The sequence below is a fragment of the Vigna angularis genome, chromosome 2 (genome assembly GCF_016808095.1).
Source record: "Vigna angularis cultivar LongXiaoDou No.4 chromosome 2, ASM1680809v1, whole genome shotgun sequence".
Classification (NCBI taxonomy): domain Eukaryota; kingdom Viridiplantae; phylum Streptophyta; class Magnoliopsida; order Fabales; family Fabaceae; genus Vigna; species Vigna angularis.
Window position 1 is genome coordinate 31958391 of NC_068971.1, and position 18151 is coordinate 31976541.

At 35.5% G+C, this 18151-nt stretch overlaps 1 protein-coding gene across 2 annotated transcripts; it reads right to left on the minus strand.

The window, feature by feature from the left end:
* Positions 1-1163: 1163 nt before the first annotated feature.
* On the minus strand, positions 1164-13458 carry LOC108329343 (hypothetical protein). 2 transcript variants are annotated; one of them, XM_017563514.2, is made up of 9 exons: positions 13095-13458; positions 12742-12857; positions 10349-10402; positions 10237-10261; positions 9921-10043; positions 9275-9441; positions 2211-2280; positions 1673-1771; positions 1164-1451 (listed from the first exon to the last, which is right to left on the minus strand). In XM_017563514.2, exons 1-9 carry the CDS (start codon positions 13281-13283, stop codon positions 1371-1373), a joined length of 924 nt encoding a protein of 307 aa, XP_017419003.1. In that variant the 5' UTR covers positions 13284-13458; the 3' UTR covers positions 1164-1370. The 2 variants fall into 2 exon arrangements, with proteins under 2 accessions (XP_017419003.1, XP_052728889.1); XM_052872929.1 differs by having other exon boundaries at positions 9921-10130; positions 13095-13457.
* Between the last annotated feature and the right edge of the window lie 4693 nt (positions 13459-18151).

The window sequence follows — 18151 nt, forward strand, 5'->3', positions numbered from 1 at the left end:
TTCCATATGGCAAGCTCTTAGTCGAAAGTTTTCTTACAAAGGTAACGGTCATGTGTAATTTTCCTAGTGGGGAACTTTTGCTAAAGTGATTTTCCATGTAAGACCCTAGGAAAATGTGATAATTAGGGAATAATGTGGTTATGAGACTTAGACATTATTGTTTGATAATTGGTGTTTGATAATTAGATGTTTTTTAAAATTATAATTATTATGTTTATTATTTAAGGTTATTATTGATTATATGGAACATATTATTGGTATATTGTTATTTGAATGATTTGTATAGTGTGTTGTTATTAATATGATGTGTTGAATTGAGGGTAGAAAGATGATTTAAAATTGAATAAGTGTGGGCCAAATTCTTGAAAGAAAGAGAGCTAAAGTAAACTTTTGAATTTTAATTTGTATTTTGGGTCCAGAGACAAAAAAATGTCATTTTACCCTCATTAATTAGTGTAGAAATTAAGTTATAGGGATGTAGAAAATAAAGAAAGGAAAATAAATATGAAATTAAAAGATTTAGTGGTTGTTGATATTATTTTAATTAAAAAGATAAATATAGAATAAGTAAAGATAAAAAAGAGAAAGGAAAACTAGAGTTAATAATTGTAACCTATATCTAAAACAAAAAAGTGAGAGATAGAGAGACTGTTTTGAAGAGAGAAGAGGAAGATGTGCTGAAAACCTTATAGATTGATAGTATTTTAGACTATAGACAATAATGGAGTTCATATAGCATAAGGGTGCATGAAGCTATTGTATTTTAGACTATAGACAATAATGGAGTTCATATAGCATAAGGGTGCAAGAAGCTATTGTTAGGAGCTTATACGTTCAGTATCGAGCCAACACCATTGTTTCTACTTCATTGTATAAGACAAAAATGGCAGTCTTTTGTTTCCTTCTTCATAACATCTAGTAATAAAAGTACATTACATCTTCGTCAAAGGCAGTTAATAAAATACAATAAATAATTTTTTTCATTAACTAAAATTAATTTAACGCATACATTAATTAGTAAAAATCTTCTCATTCCAACATTTGGAACATTATTTTTTACCTTGTACATATATTAGTTCTGATTTATAAAGAAATTTGCTTTTTCTTACCATTGAAGTACTTAGTAAATCAGATATACAATTATGGAAATTCATTATTAGGTTGGCGAATATGAACTTTTATTTACATGAAATTATCTCCTTTACATTCTCACGTTTGTTCACGTGTTTATACATTTTCTTCTCTTCCTATTTTGCCCCTCCCCCATAAAAGAAAAATGAGTCCAATTCTACGAGAGCTTGAAGCAAAGTCGGTAAGAGTATTGAACTGGTTTCGGAATGCTAAATCTTCAATGGAGAGGATGATTTCTTTCAAATGCCGGCAGGGATGAGATCCTTATCGATCTCAGTTTTCTGATCATCTTCAAATTCCATCCAATGTAAAATAGGACCCTGAACATCAAATATTTGAAGTGTATACACAAGTATTTAATGAAAAGAAGAAACATTTTCTCATATTTAAAACACAAAATGTGTTTAACATTTCTTAGCTAGTGTTTCTTAAGACTCTTATTATTAGTAAAAGAGTAGTGGCATCACATTCTTCAGATGCTCAGTAAAATTAGTACTTCATCTATCAAAAAGTGAGAACATGCAAATTGACGGCTTACTACCTTTCCCTGTCGTAGTACTTTGGGAGGCATTTTTGTCATGTCAACAACCGTGGATGGGTCGGCCACTCTTACACCACCATCAACAACAAAATCAAGACCCTGAACAACCAAAACAGAAGTATTACGAGAAAATTAACCACCTTAAAAAAGGTGTTATAAGCTTCTCTTTTCTCCTTTTAAAATTTGCCTTCTCTGCTTTCTGGGTGAAAGATATAACAGAACAAAGGCTATAAAAACTTATAGTAGCAAATATGCGAACCTTTGAAACCTTTGGGTTTGTGGAGCCAAGCATACCAAAATAGTCTTATATAATAAATAGAATGCAAAGCATGTGTGCAGTCAGATACTAATAAGGTTCTCCAGAGAAAGACGACTATACAAATATAGTGTACTATGTACATGATGTGATCTATTTCTATCAAGCACAAATGCCAATAATATTTCCCTTTTTCTTTAGAATAGGGGTCAAAATAATTATTTCCATGGTTATTTATCCTGACAAAATTCATTAACCCTTAATAAATAGAAAGAGTGATACCTCTGGTCCATATGTATCAGCTATTATAACTGGGTCAACCATCCATTCATCTTCCTTCTGGAACTTGATGCTAAAAGAAAGAAGAAAAATGTCAAAGGACTGCTAAGGTACAAGTATAAACTATAATTCTCCATATATTAACACAACTTCGGGGGGAGGTATCAGGGGAGGTGAGGCTGTAGTTAGTAGTAGTGCATAAGCACTCATTAAGTATGTGTTTGGGTGACCGTATACAAACTCAATTTTTTATGATCTTTGATTTTGGTTAAACTTAAGTTTGAAGTGGCAATTGTGTTTGGAAAGCTTCATCTCAAAAGAAAGTTTTAGTAAAATTTAAAAATTTCCAGTCCAACACTAGAGTTACATGATCATTACTTGTACTAGAATCATGTTTAACAAAAAAATGACATGAAAACAATATTATTTTTTGGGTACAGGCATGCTGACTTCCAAACGAAAAATAAACTAGCACTAGACATATTGTGTGTGAGAGATAGATATTTGTAAGTGGCCTGATAGCAGGTGACGGAATATACCTAACAAATCTTAAAAAGTGGATTTTATATTTCACTTAACTTCAAAAAATCAACTTGTAAAATGAGATCTACACTTATTTATATACTAATATATTATCACATCTCTAATCAATGTGAGATCTCCAACATCTAATCAATGAGATCTACACAACAATATACTGCCTGGGAGCTGTGATATAGAGTCATAGTAGACCTCCTACTAGGATGCCAGAGGCTAAAAGGTTAGAGATGTGGCCACATTAGGTGAGGTGGAAGTATTCATTTACCCTCACTAAAATGCTTTGTAGCCAATTGATGTTGATAGACTATGTACATATTTTGATAAACTTCTGTATTAAATATATGTTGTTTTATGTTAATTAGGGAAACATAGACTTTTGCTATTGTTTGATATTGGTAGATATTGTTGATATTGTTTTTAACAATATTTTCTATTTACCATATTTATGTTTGGTTGCCATATATACTTGTATCATTCTTCATTATAAATATATTATCCTATGTGTGTTTTAGAAAAGAGGGAGATTAGTCATATACTTAGTTTTACTATGTTCAACATGGTATCTAGAACCTAAAGCTTTTGATAATCAATATTTGAATTTTGACTTCATTGAGAGGATTTTCTTGCTTCTTGTCATAGAACACTGATTCTTTTCAACTATTGAGATTTTTGGGGTGAATCTGTATTGACTCAGTAAGGTGGGGTATACCTCATTTTGGGAGTGTCGTGGTTGGCTACCCTAGGAGAGGTTAAGATAAATTGGAAGAATCTGATTGAGTTTCAACCAAGGAGAGAGGGAGGTGACCATAAAAGGAGATCCCACCTTAACTAAAAGAGTCATATCACCTGAAGCTTTATTAAAGGAGATTGAGATTGAAGTGGTGTCTTTGGTGTGGAGCATGGGCAGTGCTGAACTGGAAGGGAGGGTGAATGAAAACAAACAATTAACCCCAGAACAACAAGCAGAGTTAGACGAAATTCTAGGAGGTTTTGAGCAAATTTTTCAAGAACCAAAGGGGTTACCTCCCAACAGACAAATGAACCACCAAATCCCTATCAAAATGGGCGTGGATCCTGTTAATGTGAGGCCTTATAGATATCCTCATTTGCTAAGACAAAGATTGAAAAGCAAGTAGCAAAAATGTTGGGTTCAGGAATAATAAGACCGAGTAATAGCCCATATTCAAGTCTAATTATTCTAATAAAGAAGAGAGATGGAAGTTGGAGGTTTTTTATTGATTATACCAAACAAATTCCTCATTCTAGTAATAGAGGAGTTGTTGGATGAATTAAATGGGGCTAGTTATTTTTCCAAAGTGGATTTGAGGGCTGGTTACCACCAAATCAGAATGGAGGAAGGAGACATTCCAAAGACAACTTTTCACACACACCAAGGGCATTATGAATTTTTGGTGATGCCTTTTGGATTATCCAAAGCCCCCGCATCATTTCAGTGTGTGATGAATACGGTATTCAAGCAATTTTTGAGGAAATCTGTTAGTTTTCTTTGATGATATCTTAATTTATAGCAAATCATGGGAGCAACATAAGGAACATCTCAAGCAAGTCCTTCAAACATTATGGCAGCAATACCTTTTCGCCAACAAGAAGTGAGTTTGGAAAAAAACAAATTCGGTACTTGGGACATGTCATTTCGAGAAAAGAGATGGAGATTGATCTGGAAAAGGTTGAGGCTGTATGAGAATGGCCAGAACCGCATAGTATCAAAACTCTTAGGGGATTCCTTGGGCTTATGGGACACTATAGGAGGTTTATCAAGGACTGTGTGAAGATCGCTAGACCCCTGATAGATCTTTTGCGAAAGGGACAGTTTGAATGAACTTCCAAAGGCATGGCAACCCGATTTTGGCATTACCACTGCCCCGATTTTGGCATTATCAGGTTTTTCCGAAACTTTTCATGTGGAGCGTGATGCTTCGGTTAGAGGAATAGGGGCTGTGTTGTCCCAGAATCGAAGGCGCGTTGCTTATTTTAGCAAAGCATTAAATTATTCTTCCCTGTCAAAATCTATCTATGAGAAGGAACTAATGGCTTTAGTTTTGTCTATATAACATTGGAGACCATATTTGTTGGGAAAAAGGTTTGTGGTGCATACGGATCAAAGAATTTTAAGATATTTGTTGGAGAAACGTATTACCACTCAAAATCAACAGAATTGGTTGGCCAAGCTATTGGGTTATGAATTTGAGATTGAATATAGATTAGGAGTGTCTAATAGGGTGGTCGATGCTCTGTCACATAAATTGGAGGAGCAAGAGACTAAGGAATTAGAATTAAAGGGAATTTCAAGGCCATTCTAGTAGGATTTTCAAGAGGTGTTGGGGGAAGTACAACATGATCCAGTTCCTCAAAATATCAAGAGTGATTTGGAAAAAGACCCTGGCTCTCATCCAAATTGCACAATGGAGAATGATAGGCTGCACTAAAAAGGTAGATTGGTTCCAGCCCAATTTGGGTGGATTCAGAGGTTAATTGCATAGTTTCATGTTACACAAACAGGTGGTCATTCTGGCATTTTCAGAACATATAGGAAGTTGGCACAAAGTCTATATTGGATAGGCATGAAGAGGGATGTGACAGATTTTGTAGCTTCTTGTATGGTGTGCCAACGACACAGGTACTTGGCTTCCTCACCTAAAGGTTTGCTACAACCATTGCCTATTGCACATGCTATATGAGAAGACATAAGTATAGACATTATTATGAGACTACCCAAATCTAATGGGTATAATGTGGTATTAGTGGTGATTGATAGGTTAAGCAAGTATAGACAATTTATCACCCTAAAACACCCCTATTCAGCCAGGTCCATAGCCGAAGTCTTTGTAAGGGAGGTGGTGAAGTTACATGAGATTTCGTCCTCCATCGTCAGTGATAGAAACTCTACCTTTATGAGTTTGTTCTGGAAAGAATTGTTTTATCTTTAGGGTACAAGATTATTGATGAGTACAACTTACCATCCGAATATGATCGACAAACTGAGGTCTTGAATAGGACTTTGGAGACATATTTGAGATGTTTTAGTTCTGAACAACCAAAAACTTGGATTTCCTTTCTACCATGGGCTAAATATTGGTATAATACAAGTTTTCAGGCGTCAGCCAAGTGCAAACCTTTTGAAATAGTATATGGTAGAGCACCACCCACTCTATCCCGTTTTGTTTCGGGAGAAACCGCAATAGAGGTTGTAGCATAGGACCTCAGGGATAGGGATGAGGCTCTCAAGCAGTTGAAATTTCACCTTAGCCGAGCCCAAGAACAAATGGTGAAATTTTCTAAGAGGAAGAGGAGGCCATCCTCAATTCAGGTTAGGGATTAAGTGTTTTTAAAGATAAGACCACACAGACAAATGTCCATGCCTGCCAGATTACATCCTAAACTTGCACCTAGGTACTATGGACCTTTCCTAGTCCTCAAGCAAGTAAGTTTGGTAGCCTTTCACTTGCAATTGCCAACATCAGCGAGGATACACCCAGTTTTCCATGTTTCGCAGCTTAAACCAGCAGTGGGAAATCACAACCTGCAAATGGAGAAGGATCTTCCAATGGAGCTGCAGTATAAGGAGCCAAGTTGTGTCCCCCTAAGAGTTTTAGATCGCAGAATGCATTCCATGCACAGACTCATTATCCCACAACTTCTCATCAAATGGAAGGAGGATGGTCCTGAAGGTGCAACATGGGAAGAAGGACTGATTCAGGACCAATTTACTGACTTCAAGCTTGTGGACAAGGTTGTTCAGACCCGCGGAAATATTGATAGAACCCTGATGGTTTAGCTTAGGAAAAAAACGTAGAAGTTAGTAAGAACTGGTTAGGGTAATTAGGAGGAGTTTTAATCCGCAGTTATGAGGAGTTTTAATCAGTAGTTAGGTGGTTTTATCTTTTAAGGAAGGGGCCATGTCTAGGAGGAGGTTGTTGAATGTTTTGTTGTAGAATAGGGTCTGTCCTGTGTAGAAGGGAATGTCTTACCTTGGAAGTTGTTGATTGTCTTTGTATTTTCAATTCAATAAAATGCTGCCTTACTTTGAGGAGTCATATTTGTGTCTGTTTTTGATTAATCCAATATAGAATTTAGGTTTCTTTTAACAGACAATCTAAGTGCTATTATTCTAGCTCATAATCTTGTTATTCATGCTAGAACCAAATATATGGATGTTTTCTTTGTTCAAGAAAAGGTTACAAACGAAGAGTGCGTTTGTCAACATATTCAAGGTGAAGACCAGTGGGTAGATCTTCTCATCAAGACTTTGCCTCCAATTAGATTTTCCTTTCTTAGGGGCAAACTCGATGTAATTGAGGTTAGACAATGTTATTAGTTGGTTATGTTGTTACAGCTGGCTATTTCTATTTTGGTTTAGTGTAACTGTTTGCAAGGCAGTTACTATAGTTTGTTTTATATGTGGCTAGTTTTCTATAAAGAGTTCCTATTTCCCTTTTGTATCTTTGATCTTTAGATAATAAAATCAGTGTATTAGTGTTTTCTATCACGGATCAACAAATCTGCCCGTAGTTCATCAGTTTTTTGGTTCATGGCTCCTTTTTTAAGTTTTTCACTATTGTTTGGTATCATTGTCTCTCTCCCTTGTTGAATCATTAACTCCTTTACTCAGATCTGTGCTCTCCAATTTGATTTTTGCATTTTAGGATATTGAGGCATCATCCTAGCAAGCCCTGGCCCTCCAACTTTCCTTGAGTTACTTTCCCATATCATATAGGCCCCACAGCTTTTCCAATCATATTTGGTTTGTGGTTTTCCCAATGAATCACCCAGGTCTCATAATTGCACACCCGAAATTATACTTTTTGATATATTTTTCTCTAAATGGGTCTATGTACAACAAGCTTGAAACTAAGTTAACTACAGGTTGAGGAAGGATATTGGAATATGTTAGGGTACAAGGTATATGAGAGAAGAAGGTATAGGAGAGAAGGAGAAGGGCACCGAACAGTGGAAGACGGGGAATGACCAGGCCGAACGGTGGAAGGCTGGGAGCGATCAAGCCGAAAGGTGGACAACGGGAAACGAGCAGGCCGAACGGTGAACAACGGGGAGCGACCAGGCCGAAAGGAGGGAAGCAGAGAAAGGTCAAGTCGAAAGGTGGTAGGCTGTGGGGGAGTCGAGCCGAACAACAGAAGATGGTGAGAGATCGAGCCGAGCGGTGGGAAGCAGTGAAGAACCTGAGCCGAACGGTTGAAGAATTACCATCCTAACTGTCACAGCGGTTAGGATGGGCGGGAACTAATTACAGTAAAAGGGAGCCACATTCGAGGAGAATATCCAGTATAAGTTAATTAGAGTAAATAAATATATATTCTAGGAAAATATTCAATATAAGTTAATTATAGTAAATAGAATTATATCCTAGGGAAATATTCAGTATAAGTTAATTATAGTAAATAGAATTATATTCTAGGAAAATATTTAATATAAGTAAAGCTAGATGCTATTGTTAAGGGCATGCTTTTGATTATTGAGTTTTGTTGACAGGCGGCTATGCTCCTGTGAGGGAGGTTATGCTCCCAAGTAAATGAAGGAAGTTATGCTCCCAATTACCCTTGTTTACTTTTGTTTATTCAGATATTACCATCAATAAAAGAGATTCATTCGTCCATTATCATTCAATCATTGTCTTTTCTACCTACTGTGATCGTGATTAATTACGTCTCCTACTCGGATACGTAACAGAAAATGTGAAATTCCACTATTATCTTGATCATATCTAACAATATACTAGACAACTTTTAAGGATTAGTGCGCTATTTTTTAACTATTTCCTAGGATTGGTTACCACATTTTCTTATGCTTTATTTCCCTTTTAGATACTATTAAGATAGACACAGTTATAGGTTTCATAGTGTAATAAGTTCTAGCAATAAACAGAATATTATTCAGAGTCTCTACTCTATCACTTTCGTCAATCAATAGATAAACCTCATAATTCAACTGTCTAAACTAAAGGTGTATTTTTCCTCCTAACACCATCTGAACTTATACAACTTGTATTCAAGGGAAAAGAACAAACAAATACAACATTGTAACTTTTCAGCCATCAATGCCTTACAATCTAGAACCTAAAATTCACTTTATCCTTTTATTGTATATGCTCATATTTCATATTCACACAGCCTCATATAATTTGGACTGAAGTAACAGATTTCCAAGTTAGGTCCCTTTACTCTCAGAGATTTTGCATTGGATTGGATGTGCAATATTGTATTGTATTTATCATGTATGGCATTATCAATTTTGATTAGTTTATCTTTTGATGTCATGTCCTGATTTGTTTGCATTTAAAAGTCATTTTGTCATGGTTTGTTATATTAAAATTTTAAGTTATTCTTAAGTATACATATCACTTGAATGATGTCAAATGTTGCCGTATCAAAGTGATGATTTCTGGGTGACTGCCTCAGTCCACATTTTACCTCATGACAACACTTGTTCTTAGAGAACAATCTTTCTTTACCAAGTAAAAGAGGAAACACGGATCAAACAATTAAACAAACCTTGTACATATCAATGGCGCATCCATCTCCTTCAGTATTGTTTGACAAATGGCATCATCAGGCATACGTACACCCACATTTTTTCTTGATGCATATTTGGCAGAAGACGTCCCAAACCTTATGCATTGCTTAGGTAATTCTTTGCTTGCAATTAGGATGAATGTGTACTGCCACTCAATTATAAATAATAAATAATTGTCTAAAACTATACTGCATACACACTGCTGTGTAAGAATGAATGAGTAGCATAAAAAATATCTGGAAGTAATCATCATAGGCCTTCAAATACATACCCACAACAACTAAAGATATATGAACTGATATAGACATCCTTTAACCTAACAACTGCAATTGTAAAACTCCTAGTTCCTTAAGATTTTCAGCAAACAAATCTGAAGTTTGTGTTAAATTTCAGGGTTTTGTTCTTTATCTAATATTGATAAAATACACCATTCTTATCAAGATCATTCAAGTTTGCAAAAAACACTAGGCAATAAATAAGAGCCTACTTGATTATATAAAGTAGACCGGTAAGTCACCACAGAAAAAGGCATGTTACACCAATTAAACTTTCCCATCCAAAAATCATTGAAGTATTCACAAATTCATTAAATGTTTTTTCATTAGAACCAGAGAGCCCACTTACAGGACCAGGTAAGTGATGCTTAACAGCTTTGAATAAATTTGCATGGCCTTGACCATCACCACGTGGAAATCCAGCTGTGTACTTGTCTATGTCCCGAAATGAATGACACAAGATGCTAAGAGGCTGCAAGTACATTAATGGTTGCAAGTAATAGTACCAGGAAAAGATATACATCGAGGACAATGCTAATTTGGTCAAACACAATCCAACCTAAACAAATGTAAAGTGATTGCAAACATGTAGCACCATAATGTGAAAAGTAGGAGGCCAGTTGGAAGATAATATACAATTGACCAAGACAAGCTGTACTCCTCACCTTTGAAGCTTCTATATTCTTGATTCTGCAACAAAACACTACATCATATGTTAATGACAAGGAAAATGGAGTATCTAGGAATAGAATGGAAGATTTGAAAAAAGCTACCTACCTACGAAGACGTTCAATGGCAGAGTGGCTTCTAAGGTCACATACTATTGCATACCTACATTAACAGAGAAAAGTAGAGATGCTCGGCAATATGGACCTCCAATTCATTTACAAGAATATTAGAATAAAATGAATGTTAATGGATAATAGGATTGTTATATATCATATGACCCATAGTTGACATGTAGACACATTTTCTTCTGCCATAATTATTAAGAATATGAAACACTGATTAGTATAGATAAGAACCCTGATATCAGGTCAATATATTAAAATAATATATAACAAGGAGTGCTAGGAGTAATTTTCCAAAACAAGTAGGGTGCAACTCCAACCACAATAGAGGTGTAACACCTTAATATGAAACTCAATTATTATTCGCATTGTAGTCAATAATAGACATTTTTGTTGTTGTTAAACTATAGGAAAGAGAGAGGCCAAAAATAGATAGGTTGCTTTTACCAAAAGTGGAATTTTAGGTGCTAATTATCCTTGGCTTTGGTGTTAATCAGCTTGAATTTTGTATAATATAAACTAGCCCCGCATAGTGTAAATCTGACGTAGTGTAGGATCACACAATATAGTTTAATTCAACTGTGATTGGTTTTCTAACCACTTCTATAAAGTCCTAAAACACTAAAAGGCACACATTTATACATTTCAACATGGATAAACCCATTTCATCACAACTAAGTTGGCATGTGATTGAGCATTCATGTTGCATAACTTGAGTTGTTGAAGGGATTGGTTTAGTTTAAGGGTGATTGAAAGGCATAATTTGAGAAGGAAAAACAAAGTATGACTTTAGACTTTTCATCCTCTTACCTTGACTTATTTGAGAATGGCTCTAAGTTCTCAAGAAGTGGGTGCAGAAGGAACAACCAACTCTCTCTACTTCTGCTTAAATTGGTTAAGTTATATTTGGCCAAAAATGGATAGGTTGCTTTTAAAAAAAGTGGTAAGTTTACTGCTAATGATCCTTGGTTTTGGTGTCAATCACCTAGAATTTTGTATAATCTAAATTAGCCCTACATAGTGTAAATTTTACATAGTTTAGTCTGATGCAGAGTGTAGATAACACAATATAGTTATGATTGGTTTTCTAAATTCATAATCACTTCTATAAAGTCCAAAATTTCCCAGAGTAGTTAACACAAATAAAACATAGCCAGTAAACTATCTCATCATATGCTCAAAATAAACATAAGTAATTACCGAAGCAGACCTAACACAATTATTCATTTAATAACTTGGTTCACACCTCTAGGATGTTAGCAAAGGTTTGCATAACTAACCCTAATCAATGTAGTTAAATGGTAGGGGAATGGAGTTGCAATTGTTTTGCTAGCCATCATAAGTAATTTGGGAAGGGAGGCCTGCTATGGTGGCACCTTAGACAGCATTGTTATTGGGAAATTCCACATCACCTGCCTCAATTCTAGGGCTGCGGCTAGTATTTCTGTTGGACAATTTGGCTTAATGCCATTACGTTTTAAGATTAAATCTGATACAGTATCAAATCCTCTAATCCATCTTAGTAATCACCCTATTCTAGTAGGCCTGCCTGGTTTGGTAAGTATTTGTGGAGTGGGGTTGTGGAGAAATCCCAAATAGTCTACCTCAATTCTTAGGAGGTGGCTTACATATATTTGTTGAGTAACTTCGCATAATACCCAATTGGTTTTAAAATGAAATCTGATAACTAGTGTGCTTTTATGGTGGAATTCTGGCTTTCGTCCATATTCCTCCATTAGCAGCCAGTGATAATATTGGCACTAATTAATGTGACACTAAAAATCATTCAAAGTAATTTACGAAGTATTGCATATTTAGTGACACCATATCAGAAAAGTACAATTCTAGTAGAGTTAGTTAATCGCTTCGATAATTTGTTATAGTTGGTTGGAATATAGAGTTGACCTGGTGGGTAAAAGTGAAAAGAGTGGGAGGCATCGGTTCGAGTCCCCTCCAAACAAAAACTAATAATCTTAATAATTAACATTTTCAGATTCAAAAAGACATGTCTCCCGGCATTTCGTTTGAGTTCACACAGCAGCCAATGATTTCATCATCATATACACGTTTCACACGTTAAGAACAATACAAATGTGATGTTTCTTAATTTTTTTTTCTCCACGTTAACCAGTTCATCCAATGCATTAGGATTATGCAAATGATATTTCAAATTATATTAAACAAAGAGTTGAAAGTGGTAAAAAAGAAGGCTGAATATACCACAACAAAAGCATAAAAGCCATATTAAATATAATAGTACAAGCGAATGAAATGCATGTCAAATGAACTACAATGGACCGAATAAGCAGTTGAGTTACTTAAACAAATAAAAAAGGAAACAATTTGGAAATTATGCCAGGAGGTTTGAGATGCACTTACAGGGTATCAGTGGGGATAACTCCGACCGCACCTTGTTTCAAGAGATTGACAATCGGTTCCAATTTCCAAGAATCAGAGGCAGATGGGTCTGCTTCAGTGTACACCAATCCATCTTCCTGTTCATCGACCATTAACATTAAAGTTAAAGTTATATCCAATGTCAAGATTTTGCAGTCTCAATTAATTAGAATTCACAATTGTAATGATGTTTTAAGATAATTCTAAAAAAAATCAACGTGTCATCCCATCACAAAGTAGATGACATAACAATGTGAAATATCTTTGCAAATGCATGGACTATATTATTTTCTCTTTATGAGTAACAATCAAAGTTAATGGAGGCGTAAACAAACCTTGGTGAATCGAGAACCAGTGGTGTATTTGAGACGCTTGGGGCTGCGCTTAACCACCATGGACACTACTGAACTTCTTCTGGGTGGCCAAAATGACAAATGAGTAGTCGGAAACGACAGGCGAGAGCCGAAGAATGAATCGGCGTCGAAACGCCATTGCTTATCTCCACAAACACAAAGCGTCTGCATTTTTGGTCAACACTGTAACCAGCTACAGAGAAAAATGCGAAGAATTTGGTGAAAATGGAACTTGTACATGCTCTGCTTCTCCAACCGGGAAATTTGCTGTGTACTTTTCAAGCCCTTGGGCGTGGTAGCAAACATAAACAATGCTAAAGAACATGGTTTGTTGAAACAGCGTGAATCGTCACGTCATTCTTTCACTGACGCCGTTTAAGAGTTTATCTCAGATCATACGTGGCAACACAGTATACTCTTCAGCGGTAAACAGAAAAAAGATATTTTTGACACACTTTTACTACAACAGGTGTAATTTATTAATGAATCAATATTTATTTGTCTAAATCCAATAAAAATATATATATATAAATGTTATATAAAAAAATATATGTTAATATGCTTTTTTTTTCGTAAATATATTCTTAGGACTTTCTGTATCCGTATTGTCTCGGTAGATATTTTGCGGGATCGAGAGACTAACCTGCTGATGTGTCTGAACCGCTCGCTCGCTTCCAAACTTTTGTTATTGGCCGATCGGTGTTGGTACAAACCGATCGGTCTCCTTCTTGACGAGGGAGGATGTACCTGCAAAAGATACTCCGACGCTCAAGTTAGGCATGTGATTTGAAGAGCTTCGGCTCCTAGTTGAATATTTAGTGAATGGTTATCACTATTGAGTATTTGAGAATAACGTACAGTATATAATGCGTAAGTGGCACGTACCTGGCTTTCGGCCTTGGCTTTGTATTTATAATTTACCTCATGGATCTTGAGCTGATATAAGCCCAATAAAATATAAACAGAATAAGATATAAACATATTACCTGGAAATCCGGTTGGTTGTTTATAACGACTCGGTCAATATTTTATACGATACATTATGCCCCCAAGTCCGAGTTAAGCATTTGGCTTTAGCCGTGGTTAACTATAGAACTTATGAGTTTGAGGGAGGTTGTGTTTGCCGAACTGAGAGCGTTTTACCGCTCGTCCTTCAACATGAACCGAGAGGGGTTTACCTCTCGTCCTGCAACATGAACAAAGAGGGATTTACCGCTCATCCTTCAACATGAACTGAGAGGGATTTACCTCTCGTCCTTCAACATGAACCGAGAGCGTTTTACCGCTCGACCTTCAACATTAACCGAGAGGGATTTACCGCTCGTCCTTCAACATTAACCGAGAGGGATTTACCTCTCGTCCTTCAAAATGAACCGAGAGGGATTTACCTCTCGTCCTTCAACATGAACCGAGAGGATTTTACCGCTCAACCTTCAACATTAACCGAGAGGGATTTACTGCTCGTCCTTCAACATGAACCGAGAGGGATTTACCTCTCGTCCTTCAACATGAACCGAGAGGGATTTACCTCTCGTCCTTCAACATGAACCGAGAGGGATTTACCTCTCGTCCTTCAACATGAACCGAGAGGGATTTACCTCTCGTCCTTCAACATGAACCGAGAGGGATTTACCTCTCGTCCTTCAACATTAACCGAGAGCGTTTTACCGCTCGACCTTCAACATTAACCGAGAGCGTTTTACCGCTCGACCTTCAACATTAACCGAGAGGGATTTGCCGCTCGTCCTTCAACATGAACCGGGAGGGATTTACCTCTTGTCCTTCAACATGAACCGAGAGGGATTTACCTCTCGGTCTTTGATTTTGACCTAGAAGTCCTTCCTAGGGAACGGGCTTTACCGTTCAGCTTTGAGAGGGCTTTACCTCTCTACTTTGAGCTAGGAGTGCTTCCTAGTGAACGGGCTTTACCGTTCGGCTTTGAGAGGGCTTTACCTCTCTCCCGAGAGGGATTTACCGCTCGGTCTTTGACCTAGGAGTGCTTCCTAGGGAACGGGCTTTACCGTTCAGCTTTGAGAGGGCTTTACCTCTCTACTTTGAGCTAGGAGTGCTTCCTAGCGAACGAGATTTACCGTTCGGCTTTGAGAGGGCTTTACCTCTCTCCTGAGAGGGATTTACCGCTCGGTCTTTGACCTAGGAGTGCTTCCTAGGGAACGGGCTTTACCGTTCAGCTTTGAGAGGGCTTTACCTCTCTGCTTTGAGCTAGGAGTGCTTCCTAGCGAACAGGATTTACCGTTCGGCTTTGAGAGGGCTTTACCCCTCTCCCGAGAGGGATTTATCGCTCGGTCTTGCACTTGATCATTTGCTGACGAAATTGGCAATCAGTGTTTGCAATAGGAGACTTCCCCTTTGTTAATTGAATTTCATGATACTTTAAGCATGAAGCCCGTTTATGACAAGATCTTAGTCTGCACTTGCATAGTTGATGGCGTGAATTTTGATATATATTTCTTCAAGATGCTTCCTTGCTGAAATTCTCATGATGATATATATTATGGTATATAACCGTATAATAAATTATTCGGTTACCATACTTTATGAATTGCACCGAATAAAAAACATATATAATAAATAAGGTATCAAAACCGTCTTGAGACTTTATAATATTGTTGTTGATAGAGTTATTTCTAACACAACAATTTCTTTGACTATTTTAATCATGCAAAAAAATGTTTCGGTTGAAATAATTAGATAACTATATTTATAGTTATATACTATATTATATATAATATATCATATATCATATATCATATAATATATTATGGATTATACTATATATATTTAAAATATCTATATAAAATAGTTGTTATAATATTCATTATCAATTAGATATTTTATGAAATATTCATATTTCAAAAAATACTTATCTTGTTGATGACGTCTCACGTAGAGATGATGATTCATGTAGTGTAGTTTTCACTTTGTCAAAAGTTTCTGGTGTTGATCTGAAATAGTGATGTCGAGACCGAACGCTCGTTTTGGTTTCTTGTGGTTTCTAATCATCTTTCTGGTGCTCTGTTCTTCCTCCATGCTCCTCGTGGTCACCATTGGGTTTGACGCTCGGCCCCACGGTGGGCGCCAAAATGTCTCGGTAGATATTTTGCGGGACCGAGGGACTAACCTGCTAATGTGTCTGAACCGCTCGCTCGCTTCCAAACTCCTGCTATTGGCCGATCGGTGTTGGCACAAACCGATCGGTCTCCTTCTTGACGAGGGAGGATGTACCTGCAAAAGATACTCCGATGCTCAAGTTAGGCGTGTGATTTGAAGAGCCTCGGCTCCTAGTTGATTATTTAGTGAATGGTTATCACTATTGAGTATTTGAGAATAACGTAGAGTAAATAATGCGTAAGTGGCACCTACCTGGCTTTCGGCCTTGGCTTTGTATTTATAATTTACCTCATGGATCTTGAGCTGATATAAGCCTAATAAAATATAAACAAAATAAGATATAAATAGATTACCTGAAAATCCGGTTGGTTGTTTATAACCACTCGGTCAATATTTTATACGATACACGTATGATTCACGGGGTCATTTCCCGGTATTTAATGAAAAAATGTATATATTTATTATATAAGTTTAATTTATGAGAATAAACTAAAATTTGCAGTAATTAAAATAATATTAAATTGAAAAAACACAATGAATTTTGAAAACTTTAAATATTCCTTCTACAATTTACACATTTATGTAGAAATAAATATTTACTTCATGGTTTTAAGGTCAATTTAGGATGCTCTTCTTGTTGAGTTGGATTACTTTAGTTTTGGTTTTATTTGCTTATTTCTTTGTTGATTTATTGGTTCAATCAATGAGGTTTTTCTATTTGTGCTTTGTTTAGGTTATTTATGGATTTTTATTTACTTTTGTTATGTTTTTGTAAGGGTATAGGTTTTAAATCTATGGGATTTGTCTTTATGATCGTTGAATAAGTTCTTCCTCAGAATTTCTTGGTTGTTTAAGTATATAAAAAAAACTTTTGTACAGGTAAACTTTTAAATAATGCCTGTGATATTTTTTAATCTCGATTACTTTTATTATATATTAAAAATATTATAAAAAAATACTTTTTACAACAACTTCTTATATTGGTTGAAATTCATTAAGTATAGAAAATGATATATTGATAGTACCATAAATATGATAATAAGTTTTTGGTTACTTGTTGGACTCAAAGTTTACATAAAAAAAAGTGACACGGCGACAAAATTGTAATAAATTAAAAAACTTTATATACCAATTTGATGAGTGCATATTTATGTCAACATTTTAAATTTAATTTCAAATTTTTGATCAAGTCTTGTGTTTAAATAACTAATTTCAATAGGATTTGTGACAAGTAGACTTATTAAGTTTGGAAATTAAAAGGTCTTACAAAATGATTTTTAGTTGCATAAATTATTTTTAAATATTCTAATGTTTATTGATGTAATTGAAGTAAAAGTTTGATTCATTCCAAACATGAAATTAAATGGTTCGAGTTACAAAATAAAGCCAAAATTAGTTTATTTTGGAAAGAAATGTACAAGGAGCTAAATGCACCCCTAGTTTTCACTTAAACACTTCCTTTTCAGCATTGGGCCACAAAATGCTTTTGTTGCTACACCCTTTTATTTTCTTATTCCACATTCCTCTTACCTCTAAGAAAATCGGACTCACTCATGGCATAATCTTCTACTTATGAATCAAGCCAATCAAATACTAACATTGTTGATAGAATTGGGAACTAAGGTATTACCTTATATTGGTGCAAGAAAAAACATATCAATCACCCCATTATTAAGAAAAAGGGAACTATTTTTTTTTCATTCTCTCTTTCATCGGTATTTCATGTGTTGTGATTTGGGGTGATAAAAGAAAAGAATGCCTTAAGATTTGGCTTAATAAGATTTTGATATAGATACCTTATAAAAGAAAAATATAAGAATATATTATTAATATGATAAGAGGTGTTAATCAAAGAATGAACTTAATGATAAAAAGTAGTATGATGTACTGAATATATATATATATATATA